The sequence below is a fragment of the Labeo rohita genome, chromosome 14 (genome assembly GCF_022985175.1).
Source record: "Labeo rohita strain BAU-BD-2019 chromosome 14, IGBB_LRoh.1.0, whole genome shotgun sequence".
NCBI lineage: Eukaryota > Metazoa > Chordata > Actinopteri > Cypriniformes > Cyprinidae > Labeo > Labeo rohita.
Window position 1 is genome coordinate 391,456 of NC_066882.1, and position 16,304 is coordinate 407,759.

The 16,304-nt window shown below is 42.0% G+C and overlaps 1 protein-coding gene and 1 non-coding gene across 3 annotated transcripts; both read right to left on the reverse strand.

The window, feature by feature from the left end:
* Positions 1 to 2,233: 2,233 nt before the first annotated feature.
* Positions 2,234 to 15,067, reverse strand: bod1l1 (biorientation of chromosomes in cell division 1-like 1). Of its 2 annotated transcripts, none has more exons than XM_051128389.1 (24): positions 14,847 to 15,067; positions 13,794 to 13,918; positions 12,556 to 12,773; positions 12,139 to 12,468; positions 11,824 to 11,973; positions 11,590 to 11,753; positions 10,462 to 10,558; positions 10,261 to 10,378; positions 10,072 to 10,126; positions 8,568 to 9,992; positions 6,705 to 8,322; positions 6,559 to 6,614; positions 6,426 to 6,480; positions 6,049 to 6,098; positions 5,455 to 5,542; positions 5,307 to 5,362; positions 4,730 to 4,778; positions 4,577 to 4,629; positions 4,421 to 4,481; positions 4,212 to 4,288; positions 4,049 to 4,118; positions 3,266 to 3,368; positions 3,117 to 3,191; positions 2,234 to 2,660 (listed from the first exon to the last, which is right to left on the reverse strand). In XM_051128389.1, the coding sequence occupies exons 1-24, from the start codon at positions 14,961 to 14,963 to the stop codon at positions 2,561 to 2,563; spliced, it is 5,310 nt and encodes a 1,769-aa protein (XP_050984346.1). In that variant the 5' UTR covers positions 14,964 to 15,067; the 3' UTR covers positions 2,234 to 2,560. The 2 variants fall into 2 exon arrangements, with proteins under 2 accessions (XP_050984346.1, XP_050984345.1); XM_051128388.1 differs by having other exon boundaries at positions 4,730 to 4,781.
* Positions 15,068 to 15,838: 771 nt separating this feature from the next.
* On the reverse strand, positions 15,839 to 15,920 carry trnal-aag (transfer RNA leucine (anticodon AAG)). Its single transcript has one exon. It is a non-coding gene; the product is annotated as a tRNA-Leu (tRNA).
* Between the last annotated feature and the right edge of the window lie 384 nt (positions 15,921 to 16,304).

The following is a 16,304-nucleotide window of genomic DNA, read 5'->3' on the forward strand; positions in this document are numbered from 1 at the left end:
TAAATTGATCAAAAGTGATGATAATGACACTTATAAAGTTACAAAAGATTTCTATTGCAGAAAAATGTTTTCTTCTCAACTTGAAAAAAAGAATCTGAAAAAATTCTACTCAGCTTTTTTTAACAATGTTTTTTGAGCAGCAAATCAGAATATTTGAATGATTTCTGAAGGATCATGTGACTGGAGTAATGATGCTCAAACTTCAGCTTTGAAATCACAGGAATAAATTACATTGTAAAATGTATTTAAATAGAAATAGTTTTTTTAAATAGCAAAAATAACTGAAAAATGTACTGTTTTATTTTGGATCAAATAAATGCATGCTTGGTGAGCAGAGAAGACTTCTGTTAAAAAACAAAAAACAAAAAAAAACCTTACGAATCTTACTGTTTAAAAACATTTGACTGGTAGTGTATGACTTTGTGTTAACGTTCATGTGCACTTAACTCATAAACACCATCTTTCCAACACGTCTTGAATGCACAAATTGTTATAACCTGCAGCAGCAGTTCAGCGCGTCATTCAAACACTCAGTCCAAGCAAATGTTCGCCTCAGAAAGAGAAAACAAATCCATTAATGCACAAACCCCACTCAAACTCGACTCAGATGGGAATGTTGTGAAACGGAGAGTGTATGGCAAACTCCCGACCACAGCGGCCCACAGACTAATGAAGGCAGAGAACAAGCCGCAGACACACACTGTGCTTCCAATGCAACCTGGGAACGACCGAGACAGAAATATCCAGCCACCTGAAACCAGCTGCTGGAGTGTAATTCCACAGAAACCGAGAGAAAACACTCAATATGCAGCAACAGTGTCCTGTCAACACACACAACCTGAACCATTCAAACAATTAACAGACTGCATTAGAGCACCACAACAAATAGTGGCTCATACATTAAGACAGAGTGTATTTATTTGTTATATGTCTTTGTTTTCTATGCACATCACTGTTGTTTCTTGTTCAAATGCTGCTGCTTTTGCTCACTTGTGCTATTTTGGGTAATTATACCATGTCAGTAAAGCACTTCCCTATACACGTTTTTTTTTTTTTTTTTGCACGTTTTTTGATTAGACAACTGAAGAATGAATTCTCACAGTGCACACATTTTTGATGTTTAAAGCAGGTTTCCTTTCAATCTTGGCCAAAACAATCCTATTAAAGAAAAAAAAAAATAATCCTTTAGTCTCAGAGAGGCTTCCTTGGTTAAATAAAAGTCATGAATAAATACAATTTTATTTAACAATTTTAAATACATTATAATTAGCTTTCTAGTTAGTGTTATTGTAGTTTATTTATAATTTAATTATTCTTTCTTTATTCATGTATGTATTTAGTACACTCTTTTAAAAAAAATAAAGAAAAACAGCAATGCACTGCAAAAATGATTTTTTTTTCATGCATTTTTCTAAATCTGCTTGAGAGGCAAAATGACTTAAGGTCTCATATGTATCAAAATGAAGTGAGTTTATGCTTAAAACAAGAACAAGTATCTTCCAGTGGAGTCAGAATAAATCAACTTAATTCAAAGGGAAAACAAGTTTATTTTTCTAACGCTACTGATAGATATTTGTTCTTGTTTTAAGCAAAAACTCAACACATTTTGATATATTTTTTTTTAGAAAACAATCTTGTCATTGTGCTTCACCAACCCCAAATGTTTTCTTTCTTTGTTTTTTTGGCCATATTTCGACCAGTTCTGTGGACCATGGTTTGGTGTATGAGGGAGAGCTGGCAGAACGATAATACTAGTTAGTGCCGAGTTTAAAAATGAGCTGCAAATGAAGGAAATAACTGAATGGAACATCTAAAGAGATCATATTCAGCCTCCTACTGGAACAAATGAGAACGTCTCTGTTAAAACACACACAGCTGCTTCCTGCTGCACTCGATTAAAACGTCCAATAATAAATGAGCGACGGAATAATCTATTCTTAGCCGAACCGCAGAAATAAAAGCCCTTCTCTGAAAGCCTTTCTCATTCTCTCTCACACACACACACACACACACACTCTTAAACGGTTAAATCGGTCTGTATTATCAGGCTCAGTCTGTTAAAGTTCCCCTGGTAAACCAAACTATCTTTGGCACCCAGAACAGCTCAACTAAATGCCAAAAACCTTGAAGACTTTCATATTCTGGTGATTTATAGCTATTATAACACTGGAGGTAATAACTGAACCATACAATAAAAAACTCGCACAAAACAAAATATAAAAACACAGACTGGATCAGAGCAATATTGGGGTTTATAATAAAAAGGTAAAAATATAAAATGGAAAAATACTGACATTCACAGAATGAGCATCTCTGAGACTCACACACACACACACACACACACACAAACGCGCGCACACACACACACGAGTGGTGTACCACCTGCATTTTCTCACAGTCAACACTGGCGTTGATGAATTGAATGTGTTATTTCTACACACAGCAGCTCTTCATCATCCGTCTGAATCGTGTTGATTCTCTGCTGCTGAATCAGATTCATTTCCCAACACTCTCTGACCTTCTACTAACGATGAACTTGATGACATAAAACTGAGGCTCATCATCGTTTGGCTCTTTTTGAAGGCGGATCGTCAGATTTCTGTCCTCCACGTGTGCGAGGAAGCGCAGGACTCGAGTCACGCTTGCGTCCCCTCGCCGATCTGAGACACAGAGACACACAGACACACTGCATGAATGTTCATGAACTACTACTGTTTCCATTTCCACCATTTTCAGTGTGACGAATGAACAGTACGTGATTTTGAACACTTTTTTCTTGATTCATTATTGATCAGACTTACAAAACTGCTGATAGCTGAACACAGCTCAAAAAAAAATTAGATTGACAGATAAATAAATAATACAGTACCATAGCAGTACTACAATAAAAGAAAAAGAAAAATGTACTGTTATTTAATTGTATATTTTTTTCTTGTTTGTGTGCATAAGAAAAAATACATAATTAAATACAGTACTATAACAGCACTATAACTAGTAAGAAAGAAAAACATTTAAAATACAGTGCGATAATGAGGCTCTACATATCAGATAGTGTGCAGTAAACTAGTATTGATTTTCAATGATGCAAATAATATTTCTCAGATGTACAGACAGACCGTGTGTTTGGGGAGTTTTCCTCTTTCCCGCTGAGTTTCGTGAGCGCTCGAGTGGACGGTTTGCTGGGTTTATTCCTGAAAGACAAACAACAGTAATGAGGCCTGATTCACTGAGCCGTGAGCGTCGGCGTGACGGACGTCTGTCGTACTTCTCTGCCTCCAGACGGGACGCGGCGCGGGTCGTCGCTCTGCTTTTGGTCTCTTCTTCATCCTCCTCCTTTTCTCCGTCTCTTTTCTCTGATGCTCCTGTATCTGTGAACCAGAGGAACAGACTGAAAATCCTCTAGAGCAGCGGTTTCCAAACTGGGGTTCAATGGAAATGTTTACAGAAAGTGTAAAACTTAAAAATTAATTAAATAAACAAGATACAAATAAACAAACAAATAAATGAGAAATAATTAATAATTTGCTTCACATGAATGAGTAAATAGGTAAATGAATACAGTACTATTTTAGTACTATGAGCAAGAAAACAATGCAATCAAAACATTAAATTAAAATGAATACACATATATAAAAGTAAAAAATTGTAAATTTTAATGAGAAAATAAACAGAACTACAACAGCACTATGAGTAAGAAAAAATAATCAGAAAGTAGATATAAAAGCATTAGATTAAAATAAAATAGATGAAATGAGTAAATACAGTATGGCGAAAAAAAATGCTTAAAACAGATATTAAAATAAAATGTATATATATATATATATATATATAAAAAAAAAAATATATATATATATATATATATATATATATATATATATATAAAGTAGAATTAAAATGAAAAATAAATAAATGAGTCAATAAAAAAATACCTTTCAAAGTAAAATGTGTAAGAAAAAAATATATATTTTCCAAATAATATTTTAGACAATACAATATTACTCTTACAACACTACTTTTTCACAACAGGCTGTAAATTGGGTCTACACACCTGAGTCATCTGTGGCAGAGGACGTTTTGGAGGGTCGTCCGCGACGGGCCGGTTTTCGCTGCTGGTCCTCCTGAACACACACACACACACACACACGTCAGTCATTTAATCATATGTCAGTTCTCTGAGAGAATTAGTGTGTCTGGATTGTTTGTTTGCTCACAGTCACATCTTCCTCATCCTTCCTCTCCTCCTCTTCATCACTCGCTTTGGTCGCATCCTGATCTTCAGTCGGACTCGCTGAGGACAAATACAGACAAATTCAAATGAGCATTCAATCATTCTATACAACTTTCATTTAGCAGAATGATCACGCTGCTGTTTTACACAGCAAAACACACAATGAACAGACAATGGATAAAAACTACTGACCTTCATCTTTTCTCTGTTTGGCAGATTGTTCCGGTTCTTCTTTCATCTCTGCTGTTGAGTCCTGCAGAAACACTCATTATAAAGATGTTCACACACACACACACACACACACACACACACACACACACACACACACACACACACTCACTGACTTACTGGAGCAGAAGCAGGAAGATCATCTGATCTCTTCCTTTTCAGTGCAGGTTTCACTACAGAAAGAGAGAGAGAGACAGATGAACTGATGATCTACAGACAGACAAGTGTGTTTGTGTTTTTGTGTGTGTGTGTGTGTGTGATTCAGACAGTCACCTGGTGGAGTGTCTCTGGTCTGAGCTGCGGAGCGGCGACTCCTGCGTCCCTGCTGAAAACAACACAAACACTTCAGTCCCATCACAAACTATGACTCATCCTGGAATGAACATCTCATCATGGTCTTCATGAACCTTCTACTGCAATTCAATATGAAATGTGATGGTCAAATACTAAAGCAACTCTGGATCTGATAGTATTTCCATCATATACCAATAAAAACATTTGTAAATACTCTGTAAATGTCTGGCGTGATGATGATGATGATGATGACAACATCAGTACTGGACAGCGATTCTTTGTTATGCATAAATGACACATGAACTATGATCTGTTTTATGATCTTAGGAAAAGCAGAATCTCCCTCATTTTTAAAACACTTAAAGTGTAAGTTCAATAGTCTGGGTGACTAACAAACTCTCCTACATTTCAACTCCTAAAAATTAGGACGAAGAGAAAATACAAGTTTAAAGCTATAATAATCAATCTTTGAAAGTGATTAGAATTATTAGGCATTTTTCTTTAATTCACGTTTTGCCTTAACTGAAGAATCAGCCAAACACACAATCAAATGCACCTCTTTTGGCTCCTCCTCTACAGCTGACTCCGCCTCTTTTGGCTGTGAAGCAGAGCCTTATGGGAAAGAAGAGAAACACGGTCACGTGATCAGGTGTGTGTGGTGGGGGGGTTGAGAACGGCTTAGCGCAGGTGTAACTGAGACTCACGTGTTTCTCTCTGTGGAGCATCAGATGCTTTGGAGGATCTTCCTCTGCGTGGAGTCCTGCTCGACCGCTCCTCTTCTTCTTCCTCACACTGTCAAACACATCACACACTTCAGTGGAAGAACTGACTATGAAAATATGACAAAAGTTGAAACTGGCACAAACTGAAATGAGTTAAAGGTCAAAAATATAATCATAATTTTGATTTTTAATGTGTCTAACTTCAACATTTTATCTCAGTTATGACTTTTTATGTCCTATTTTTGACTTGTCATGACTTAGTATGTATAATTTAACTCAAATTTAACCTAAAGTCATAATTCTGACTTTTAAAGTCATAATCACAACAATGTGTCAATTTTAGCTTTTTATCTCATAATTATGACTTATTTCATAATTTCAATTTCAATCAATTTTTTATTTCATGATTATGACTTGGTATGTTATAATTACACTTTTTAGAGTCAATTTTTCAAAATTTCATCTCATTATGACTTTTACAGTCGTGACTTACCACAGCATCATTTTTTTCTTACATGCCGGAAATGGGCTTCTATATCAGACTGACAGAGAGAGAGAAGAGAGAAGAGAACTCACCTCTTTAGTAGCTGTTTGCTCTTTTTCGGTATCGGTTCTGGTTTGATTTGCTGCAATCAGAAAAACAGTGTTTAATTTCAGAATCCACAGATTGTTCATTCAGAAAACATGACAACCAGAGTCAGTAATGTGCTGCAAATGTCGCTGTTTAAATTAAAACAGTTAATCTTTGTTAAAACTACAAACAAAACTCAGTCCAAAGCAGTGAGTGATTTTCTCTCTGTCTTTTGTTGTTCAGACACAGACAGCAGCAGGTTTATTAGGCTGCTGTCACTTTAAGACCTAATGCACGGATCCAATATACTGACACACATCCCAATTCTTTAGCAACCGTTTACATTCATTGAAGGCATAATCTACTGTGTTAGTGTACACACCTGTCCTCTGAGCGGCTGATCGTCCTCTCCGTGTGACGCTCTCATTCTGCTCCACCTGATCAGAGAACGTCATTAGTGATATGCAAATGATTTCTGTTCAAAATCTGCTGATGAAACCATTCTGATTTGTTACCGTTTCAGAGGCGTCAGATGACTTCTGTTCCTGCTCCTCTGTGACAGAAGCAGCACCTGTATCAGACACACAAGTTACACTCAGACGTGCTCCACACAATCACACGCTCCCCATCAGAAACACATACACTCTTTATCATCACTAACCTGTGTCTGTAGAGTCCATCTGTGGACTGAGTGTCTGCGCAGACTCAGCTGTGTCTGTAGTGATTGCTGGCACAGGTTCTGCTGTGTTTTCCATAACGGTCTGTGCAGGCTCAGCTGCCTCTGAGCCGAGTGTCTGTGCAGACTGATTTGTATGTGTCTCTTTTGTTTCTGCAGTGAAGGTCTCCTCTGTGTCTGTGGTGAGGGTCTGCGCAGACTCAGGGGTGTCTGCAGTGACTGTTGGCACAGGTTCTACTGTGTTTTCCATTAGGGTCTGTGCAGGCTCAGCTGCGTCTGCAGTGACTTTCAGCATGGGTTCTGCTGTGTTATCCATGACAGTCTGCACAGGCTCAGCTGCATCTATTCTGAGTGTCTGCGCAGACTCATCTGTATCTGTCTCTTTTGTTTCTGCAGTGAGGGTCTGCACAGTCTCCTCTGTTTCTGTGGTGAGTGTCTGCGCAGGCTCATTTGAATCGGCCTCTTTCGTGTCTGCTGTAAGGGTCTGCGCAGGCTCATCAGTATCTGTCACTTTTGTGTCTGCAGTCTCAGCTGCGTCTGCAGTGACTGTTGGTGCAGGTTCTGCTGTTTTTTCCGTGAGGGTCTGCACAGGCTCTTCCCTATCTGTGAGGGTCTGTGCAGACTCAGCTGCATCTGCAGTGACAGCCGGGATTGATTCAGCTGCATCCTCAGTGAGGGTCTGAGCAGGTGACTCATCCATGTCTGCAGTGAGGGTCTGCACTGTCTCAGCAGTGTCTGTAATGTCAGTCTGCACAGACTCGGTTGCGTCTGCAGCCTGCATTTGCATAGACTCCGCCATGTCCATCAGCTCAGCTGCATCTGTGCTGACCTTAGATTCAGCTGTGAAGGTCTGGGTTGTGAGGGTCTTTGTGGACTTGTCAACGTCTGAATTATGGATCTGCATGGACTCTGTAGTGGGGGTCTGCGTAGAGTCATCAGCGTCTGCAGTGAGAGCCTGCGCAGATTCTGTAGAATCAGTAGTTAGTGTCTGCGTTGACTCTGTAGTATCTACAGCGAGAGTCTGCTTGGACTCGACTGCATCTGCAGTTAGGATCTCCATAGGCTCAGCTACATCTTCAGGGACTGTCGGCACAGATTCAGCTGCATCTGCAGTGGTTGTCGGTGTAATTTTAGCTGCGTCTGCAATGAGGGTCTGCGTGGGGGCAGCTGTGTCTGCAGTCAGAGTCTCTATGGGCTCATCTGCGTCAGCAGGGGTCTTCGCTGTAAGTTCAGCTGCATCCAAAATGAGGGTCTGCGCAGTCACAGCTGTGTCTGCAGTGGTCATTGGTGTAAATTCAGCTGCGTCTGCAGTGAGGGTCTGGGTGGGGGCAACTGTATCTGCAGTCGGAGTCTCTATGGGCTCATTTGCGTCTGCATTAGGGGTCGGTGTGGTCTCAGCTGCGTCTGCAGGAGTCATCGGTGTAAACTCGCCTGCATTTACCGTAAGGGTCTGCGTGGGGGCAACTGTGTCTACAGTCAGAGTCTCTATGGGCTCATCTGCGTCTGCAGTGGTCGTTGCTGTAAATTCGGCTGCGTCTGCAGTGGTGTGTGTACATTCAGCAAGGGTCTGCGTGTCTCTCTCATGTGTCTGCTCATCACCAGCCTAAAAGAAAAATATCAACACATTACAGAAAACACTTGATTAAGAAGCAGATTAAAAGCAACTTGAATTACAGCAGCTGCACTGCCTATGTCTAAAAACTGCAATGAACAGGATGTCATGAGAGTATTTTAGCGCACACCAGCAAGACGCCACCACAAGTCGGACAGGATTTCGAACCAGCAAGGTGACTGCTTTGTGTAGTATTTCAATCTGAGACTGTAAAAGCTATGATGTCATGTGCTTACCGCTGATGTCACTTCCTGTAACCCGAGTGCCTCTGTCTCCATAGGCTCTGCTGTGGCAGATGCAGCGATTACAGCGGACTCAGTTTCAGAGTATTCCAACACACTTCCTTTGTCCTCAGTACCTGTAGGGAGCGTCTTCGCTGAAACCTGAGAATCTGCGGCCATGAGGTCAGAGGAGCGTGCCATATCTGGATCCATGGAGAGTAGCGTAAGAGCCGCTTCCTTCATCTTCATATCGGCTTCCGTTTCTTGCTGCGCAGCGAGGTCTGGGGCGGAGGTGCGGACGTCCATCAGGCTCAAGAGGGCGTCGGCTTCTGCTGACAGTGGCCGTGGCTCTTTGAGCTCCACCTCCTCATCATCGGATTCAGGAGTGACGTCGCTCAGGGCGCCGTAAGGGTCGTCCGGTAGAGGTGTGGTGCTGGAGATGGCGACGGGTTCCGGTGCAGTCGGCACTTCATGTTCTGGTTCTCCAGCGCTGGAACTCTCCTTCTCTTCTGACTTCTGTTCGGTGTCTTTCTGCACCTTCTTCTCAGTCATTTTCTTCGCAACCTTTGCGTCCTTTGTCTTCTCCTCTGAGGTTTTCTTGTCTTCTTTTTTCTGTTCTGCAGTTCCTGGTTTAGTCTTGGCTTCTTGTTTTTTGTCCGATTTGGGATTCTGGGATTTAGACTTGTGTTTCTCTGTTAGGGATTTGACCTTTGGCCCTGTCTCTGCCTTTCGGACGTCGCTCTCGGTTTCCGAGCCGGATTTCTGCGGGTGGTTCTTGTCTGTGGACGAATCCTTCCTCTCCGTCCGCACCTTAGGCTTCTCTCCCGGTTTAGCCTCTGAGTGACTCTTTAACCTCTTGGGAACTTCTTTAGGGTGCTTGTCTTTCTTCCGGCTGATCTCTGAACCCGTCTCGACCTCTGACCTCTCCTCTGAAGAGCCGGTGGAGTCCAAACGCCGGAGCAGCTTCGAGTCGCCCTTGGCGCTCACCTTCTGTTTCTCCTTCTCGTTCACAGCCGTCTTTCCTTTCTCCGCAGCTTCAGACACACTTGTCTTGCTTTCTCGGGAAGACACAGAACTCTTCCTGTCTGGCTTGACCTTTGACACCTTCTTCTCGTCAGCTGCTGCTTTCGCAGTCCCTCCGTCTTTCTCGTCGGTGGTGACATCTCCGCTCTTCCTGCTCTCCGTCTTGAGTTTGTGCTTGAGTCGTTCGTCAGGGGCGGCACGCTCTTTCTCCTTCTCTTTGTCCTTGCGCTCCTTTTCTTTGGAAAGCGAGTCTTTCCGAACGGTTTTCCGGCGCTCCTCTGTTCCAAGCTCCAGGTCCAGGATGAAGGAGTGAACGCGGTTTTTGTCAGGGACTTTCTCCTCGCTGTCCGACTTCTTCTTACGCTGCTCCTCCAGCTCAGACGGTCGTCGCACTGACTTTAGACCTGCGGGCTTCACCTGCAGACAAACGGATAGAAGCGTTCACTACAGAGAGACAGACAGAGAGAAAGAGAGCTGGTGAATGAGAGACACTTACGTCTTTGTTGACTGAATCGCCTTCAGTATCACTTTTCTTCCTGTCGTCCTCTTTTCTGAAATGAAAGAATCAATGAGAACTGACTTTCCATCTGGTCTGTTTATGCCTCATATGGAGCTTTCTAAAAAAATCTGATTGGCTGCCTTTAGGGAACTAGTTACTGGATTTGCCAAAGTTTGCCCCACAAACCTGTCTCTCTTTCTCTGTCTGCTCAGAGCCACTTTCTTCTCCAGGACCTTCTTCTCTTTTCGAGCCTCTTTGGCACGAGGTCTCTGAACTGCAGAAAGAGTCGCCTGTTTTTTGCGATCTGTGAGGAGGAAATTACGTCAGAGATCAGATCGTTAAAACACACACACACACACACACACACACACAGTCGAGTGCAGGTACCCTGCTCTTCGTTCTGAGCTGCTCTCAGTCTGCGTTTCTCCTCCATTCGCTCACGGTTCTGCTGCCGCTTCAACAGACGCTCTTCTTTGTCTTTGGCCTAAGGATTACAACAACAAAGACCAGACAAAAATTGTGCATCATGACAATAATTAAAGCAATTTTTAGGGCTGGGTTGAAAACACTGATATTAAATCGTTTTATTTCAGTCTTTGTTTTCATGAATCAACATTGATTCTTAAATCTCAAGAATCATCTATAATATGTTTATAACAACCACCATTCAATGTTTATATTTCAAAAAATAAATTGAAGTAGAAACATAATTTTATCATTAGAAGCATATTATAAGCCTGCTTTGCTTGCAATTTAAATATTTGTATAGAAAAACTATCACATTTAACTAAATGGTTTAGTATTTAATTATCAATTACCAAAAAAATTTAAAATTAAAAGTTCTAAAATTCATATGTGTGCACCACAAAAGCATTCATTTTTAATATATTACTTTTTGTTTCATTTTCTTACGACAATTTTTCTATTATTATATTTTACTGAATTTTTATTTTATATTTTTATTGTACAGCATTTTGGGACACTGTGGTTTTTACAGTGCTTTAGAAATGAATTTATAAAACGGATAGTTTCGGTCCTTGATTCTGATTAGTTAAGTCATTCAAAGCTGTTACTCTACAAACACACACCTTTGTTTACTTTGTGTGTTGCTTGGCAAGAACTCTGTTGCAGTCACAACTGTTTCAAAGGAACTACACTGTTTGGTGGAAGAATACTCTTTATTAATGTCATTACACTTTATTTGCCCTGTTTTATTTTGTGAAACCTTACTACGGATATGGAATAACCATTTTATAAAAGCGATCAGCCCCGTGAATCTGCGGTTTACAATGAATTTATTACAGCTAAGGGGGTTTTAGGCACTCCGCTTTGTGTCGCGCTAACAACGCTAAATTACTAAAATAAATGACTGTGAACCATGGCTTCTTGGGGCTTTTTGCTTTAATTGACATCAGAACAGCTTTATAGATGATCTACATAAATCTGCTGGCATTTAATGAATGAGGCCCATCATTAAAGTTTCTAGCGTGACGAAGATCATGGATTTGTTCTTACCACTGAGCGTCGTCGCTGCTCCACTGTCACCTCGTCATCAGAGTCGCTGTAGTAGCGCGAGTACAGGAAGGGTTTGTGTACGTATCCCTGTCTCACGCCACGGGGCTTCTTCTCCTTGCCACCCTCAGAGTCGTCTTCGGTCGGCGTCTTCCGCCCTCCCTCATCTACACACACACGTGTTTGAGAGCTGCAGTAACACACACACACTGACCGATCATGTGATGCACATCTCACCCTCAGAGCTGATCTCTCCCTCCTCAGTGGACTCAGATGGCGCCTCGTCCTCATCGCTGTCTCCCTCAAACGAGGACAGATCGCTGGTGTGGACCGAACTCACGGTGATGTCGCTAAGACCCTCCAGATCAGATTCCTCCAATGAGTACTCTAATAACACAAACACGCCAATGACACCATTTTTTTTAGGTTAAAAATGAATTTCAGTGCATCCCTATAAAACCTAATCTTTGCGAATTGCAGAAACGATTAATAAACACTAAATGGCATTAAGGATTCATCTGAGGCAGATCTCTGACAAGTTTGTTTTTGTACCTTCTCTCAGTCGTTCTCTGGTCTTCTGTTTGACGCTGGAGGGTTTCTGCGAGTCAGTGTCGCGGTTCTCCTCTTTAATTTTCCCTGATGATTTACTGCTGTTCTCTGTGTCTCCCTCATCTTTCACCTCCTCTGTTTCCACTTCCATCTCTGTGTTCTTCTCCTCCTCTTCCTCCTTCCCAGGCTGCTCCTCCTCTAGCTCCTCTTTCATCTCCACAATGTGCTGCTCCTCCTCTGTGAGGCTGATGTCCATCTCCTCCTCTCTGTGCTCGTGTTCAGCGCCGCTGGTCTCTGGGATCTGAACATCAGCGCTGAAGCTCCCAGCTGGAGCTGTCAAAAGAAAACATCAGAAAACGTGACTTATATTCCAGATTATTTTTAACGAGAAGACTGTAGATTCTCATGTGGGATGCTCACCTGCATCACTTCCGTTGTCTGGAGTCAGCAGTTCAGCTTCCTGGTTTTCCACAGGAGGGGGCGGAGCTACAGGAGGAAGTTCATCCTCCTCCACGTGGCCGTTTGGAGACAGAAACTTGCGGACGACGCGCTCCACCTGCGGCCGAAATGTGTGATGGACCTTTGGATCAACAACCTGAGCCACGATCCTGTCCACTCCCTGCTCCAGCATACCGGACCTGATCCACACAGACAGACAGGATGATGGATAAGAAAGACAGACGGACAGAGAGACAGAGAGAACGATAAAAAATTGACAGGAGGGCAGACAGACAGATGGACGGACAGACAGACAGACAGGGAGAAAGACTGACAAATGGACGGACAGACGGACTACAGACAGACTGGCAGATGGAGAGACAGATGGAGGGACAGACGGACAGACAGATAGATAAATAGACAGAGAGACAAACAGACAGACAGGCAGACGGACGGAGGGACAGACAGACAGGGAGAAAGACTGACAAATGGACGGACAGATAGAAAGATAGACAAATGGACAGACAGACGGACTACAGACAGACAGGCAGATGGAGAGACAGATGGAGGGACAGATGGAGAGACAGATAGACGGACAGACAGACGGACAGACAGACAGACAGACGGACAGACAGATAGATAAATAGACAGAGAGACAAACAGACAGACAGGCAGACGGACGGACTACAGACAGACAGGGAGAAAGACTGACAAATGGACGGACAGATAGAAAGATAGACAAATGAACAGACAGATGGACTACAGACAGACAGGCAGATGGAGAGACAGGTGGACGGACAGACAGATAGATAAATAGACAGAGACAAACAGACAGACAGGCAGACGGACGGAGGGACAGACAGACAGGGAGAAAGACTGACAAATGGATGGACAGATAGAAAGACAGACAAATGGACAGACAGACGGACTACAGACAGACAGGCAGATGGAGAGACAGATGGACGGACAGACAGATAAATAGACAGAGAGACAAACAGACACACAGGCAGACGGATGGAGGGACAGACAGACATAGATAGACAGACAGACAGAGAGAAAGACAGACAGGCAGATGGCTGGACAGACAGACGGACAGATAGAAGGACAGATAGACAGACAACAGACAGATAAACAGACAACAGACAGATAAACAGACAGACAGATGGATAGATGGACGGACAGAAATACAGACAGACAGACAGACAGACAGATTGACGTACTGTAGGACCAGCTGCCTGATGCTGTTTCTCAGCTGGTTCTTGTTCAGCTGTGGGCTCCATGTGTGGTTGGCCAGATGGTTGGACACAAAGTTGTCGACTCGCTGTCGTAAGTGCAGATACGCCGGCTGAGAGACAGAAAACAACAAAATTAACCCTATAAAGTTATTGTATCATATTTGATATGTGAATTTCTAAGGCCTCTAAATGGTGAAAACTTTACTGTTAAATGTGATTCACTTAATCTACTGCATGTCTTCTGTCGTCTGACTGATAGTTTAGAATTTTATCAAGTAAAAGCTCTTTTGGTGTAATTGTACAAACGTCCACCTTCAGCTGCTGCTTCACGTGCGTTTCTGCTGTCAAATCTTGACTGATTTTTATCAAGTAAATGTCAGAATAACTGTAGTCATATTTCCAATTGAACACTTGCTGCACTGAAGCAGCTCGGCTTGACTTGATTCTCCATCAGTCATTTTTTAGGATCATCAGGATCTTCTGAGGAACGTTTGTTTCCAGTAGTTTTACTTTCACTGTTCCTCAGTGGAGGAATGATCTTCACAAGCCTCCAAAACATCTCACATCTTATGAGGAACGTTTATTTATTCATCTCTCAATCATCATCGGATTGCATTGTATTATACTGTATAGAGACACATCTTTGGAGACATAGAGTGACTTAACATTATTTTATATCAGTGTCAGCTGTAATTTATAAAGATCTCATTGATTTACATTTCGAGCAGCAAAACTAAACACTATGGTCACAGTAACAAGCTATTAACTAAGACAACTCAACCCATTAACACAAACCTGTGAGCTGCTAAACTGACAGTTAGCTTAAAAATGAGCGCGAATTTAAAAAACAACGGTTTATGAAGACACTCTCATACACACTAAAACATAAACAAATACATGATATAGTTATGTGCCGTATTATTAGGAAACACCACAGCACTCGTTACTTCAGAGAACACCGTGTTATTACCGTGTTACAGTCACGGTAAAAGCGTGGTACTCTGGTGTTGTTGTGAGGTAAATGTGTGTGTGTTTTGCCTTTGTATCCACGTCCGCCAGACAGTCTCTGCGGAACTGATCGAACAGACCCTCCGTCTTCAGGTGATTAACGATCATCGACACCAGCTGCGGGTCACCGGGATGAAGCGCCGACATCGCGACACTCGCCGAACCGAAACCGGCCGAACTCGGTCCAGCAGAACCTCCGAAACGAGCCGAACCGCCGCTCCGCGTTACAGAATGAACAACCAGACGGAAGTTTATACCACGCGCAGGAAGCAGGAGAAGAAGAAGAAGAAACGCGCGGAAATTCAGCGCCATCTAATGGACACCCTGCAAATTGAACTGCGTTTTAATGCTTTATTTATGTTAGTGACAACTCACACAATAAATAAATTAATATTAAAATAATAATAAAAATAATGGTAACAGTTAATAAAAATAAAAACGTCTATTCTGTAGTAGTGCGAGAGTGCGGAGAAGCGAAGCTTCTGAATCAACTGAATCAATTGATTCGCGAAATGATTCACCTTTTCAAAGCTCCCAAACGAAACGCCACACTCCGGTGACGCCTGCTGGTCAAACTGTGTAAACGCAACAGAAACATGCATAAAACACCTTTCACAGACCTTTTGGTAAAGTTGATTTAAAAATTCAATACAGTAAAGTCATTAAATGCAATTAAACATGATGTGTCTGTATAACAAGAGTTTTTTTTTTTTAATTTGCAGGCCCTTTTTTAATATCAGGCCAATAAGAGACTATTAACCGCAACTACTTTTTGTTATGCAAATGTGATATACAGGTGAAATGCAAATCTGATCCGAGATGAGGTAAACAAAAAACGCAACACAGCCTCCTTTACTGAAACTGCGTGACTTTGGTAGCTCGATACGCGTTTCGAATCACTGATTCGAAACAAATAATTCTCAAAGCTTCGAAACTTTTCACGAATCCATTAAGTTCGCAACGAGTGCACGGCATGTTTCGGCTCCGTTAGTGTTCTTATTAGAACAAGAATGAAAAGGATGTGGCAGCGGTGGGATTCGAACCCACGCCCCCGAAGAGACTGGAGCCTTAATCCAGCGCCTTAGACCGCTCGGCCACGCTACCGCTGAACCGCAGCTCATCACGACGCCTCTCGGCTAATCAAACAATCACACGTCACGATGACAGCGACAACAGAGAAACCAATAAAAACATAAATTAGCTTTGTAACACCCACATAATCGTTTTATTTATACTTTAATTTCATTGTTACCGGTAACGAACTCTTGCTATTATTTTGTTTCTGAGGTTTTGGTTCACACATAAACCATCAGTTTTTTGACATGTAACTATTCCAGACTTTACTAGTCTACTTTAATGTTAACTGGTAAAAATTCTAGCCATTTGTAACAATTCTTAATCTTAAGACAATAAGGAGGAAAATCGCTCTGTAAACGTGACAGTTGCGTAAGCACAGCCACTATGTTAATACTGTGTCTTAACAACTAT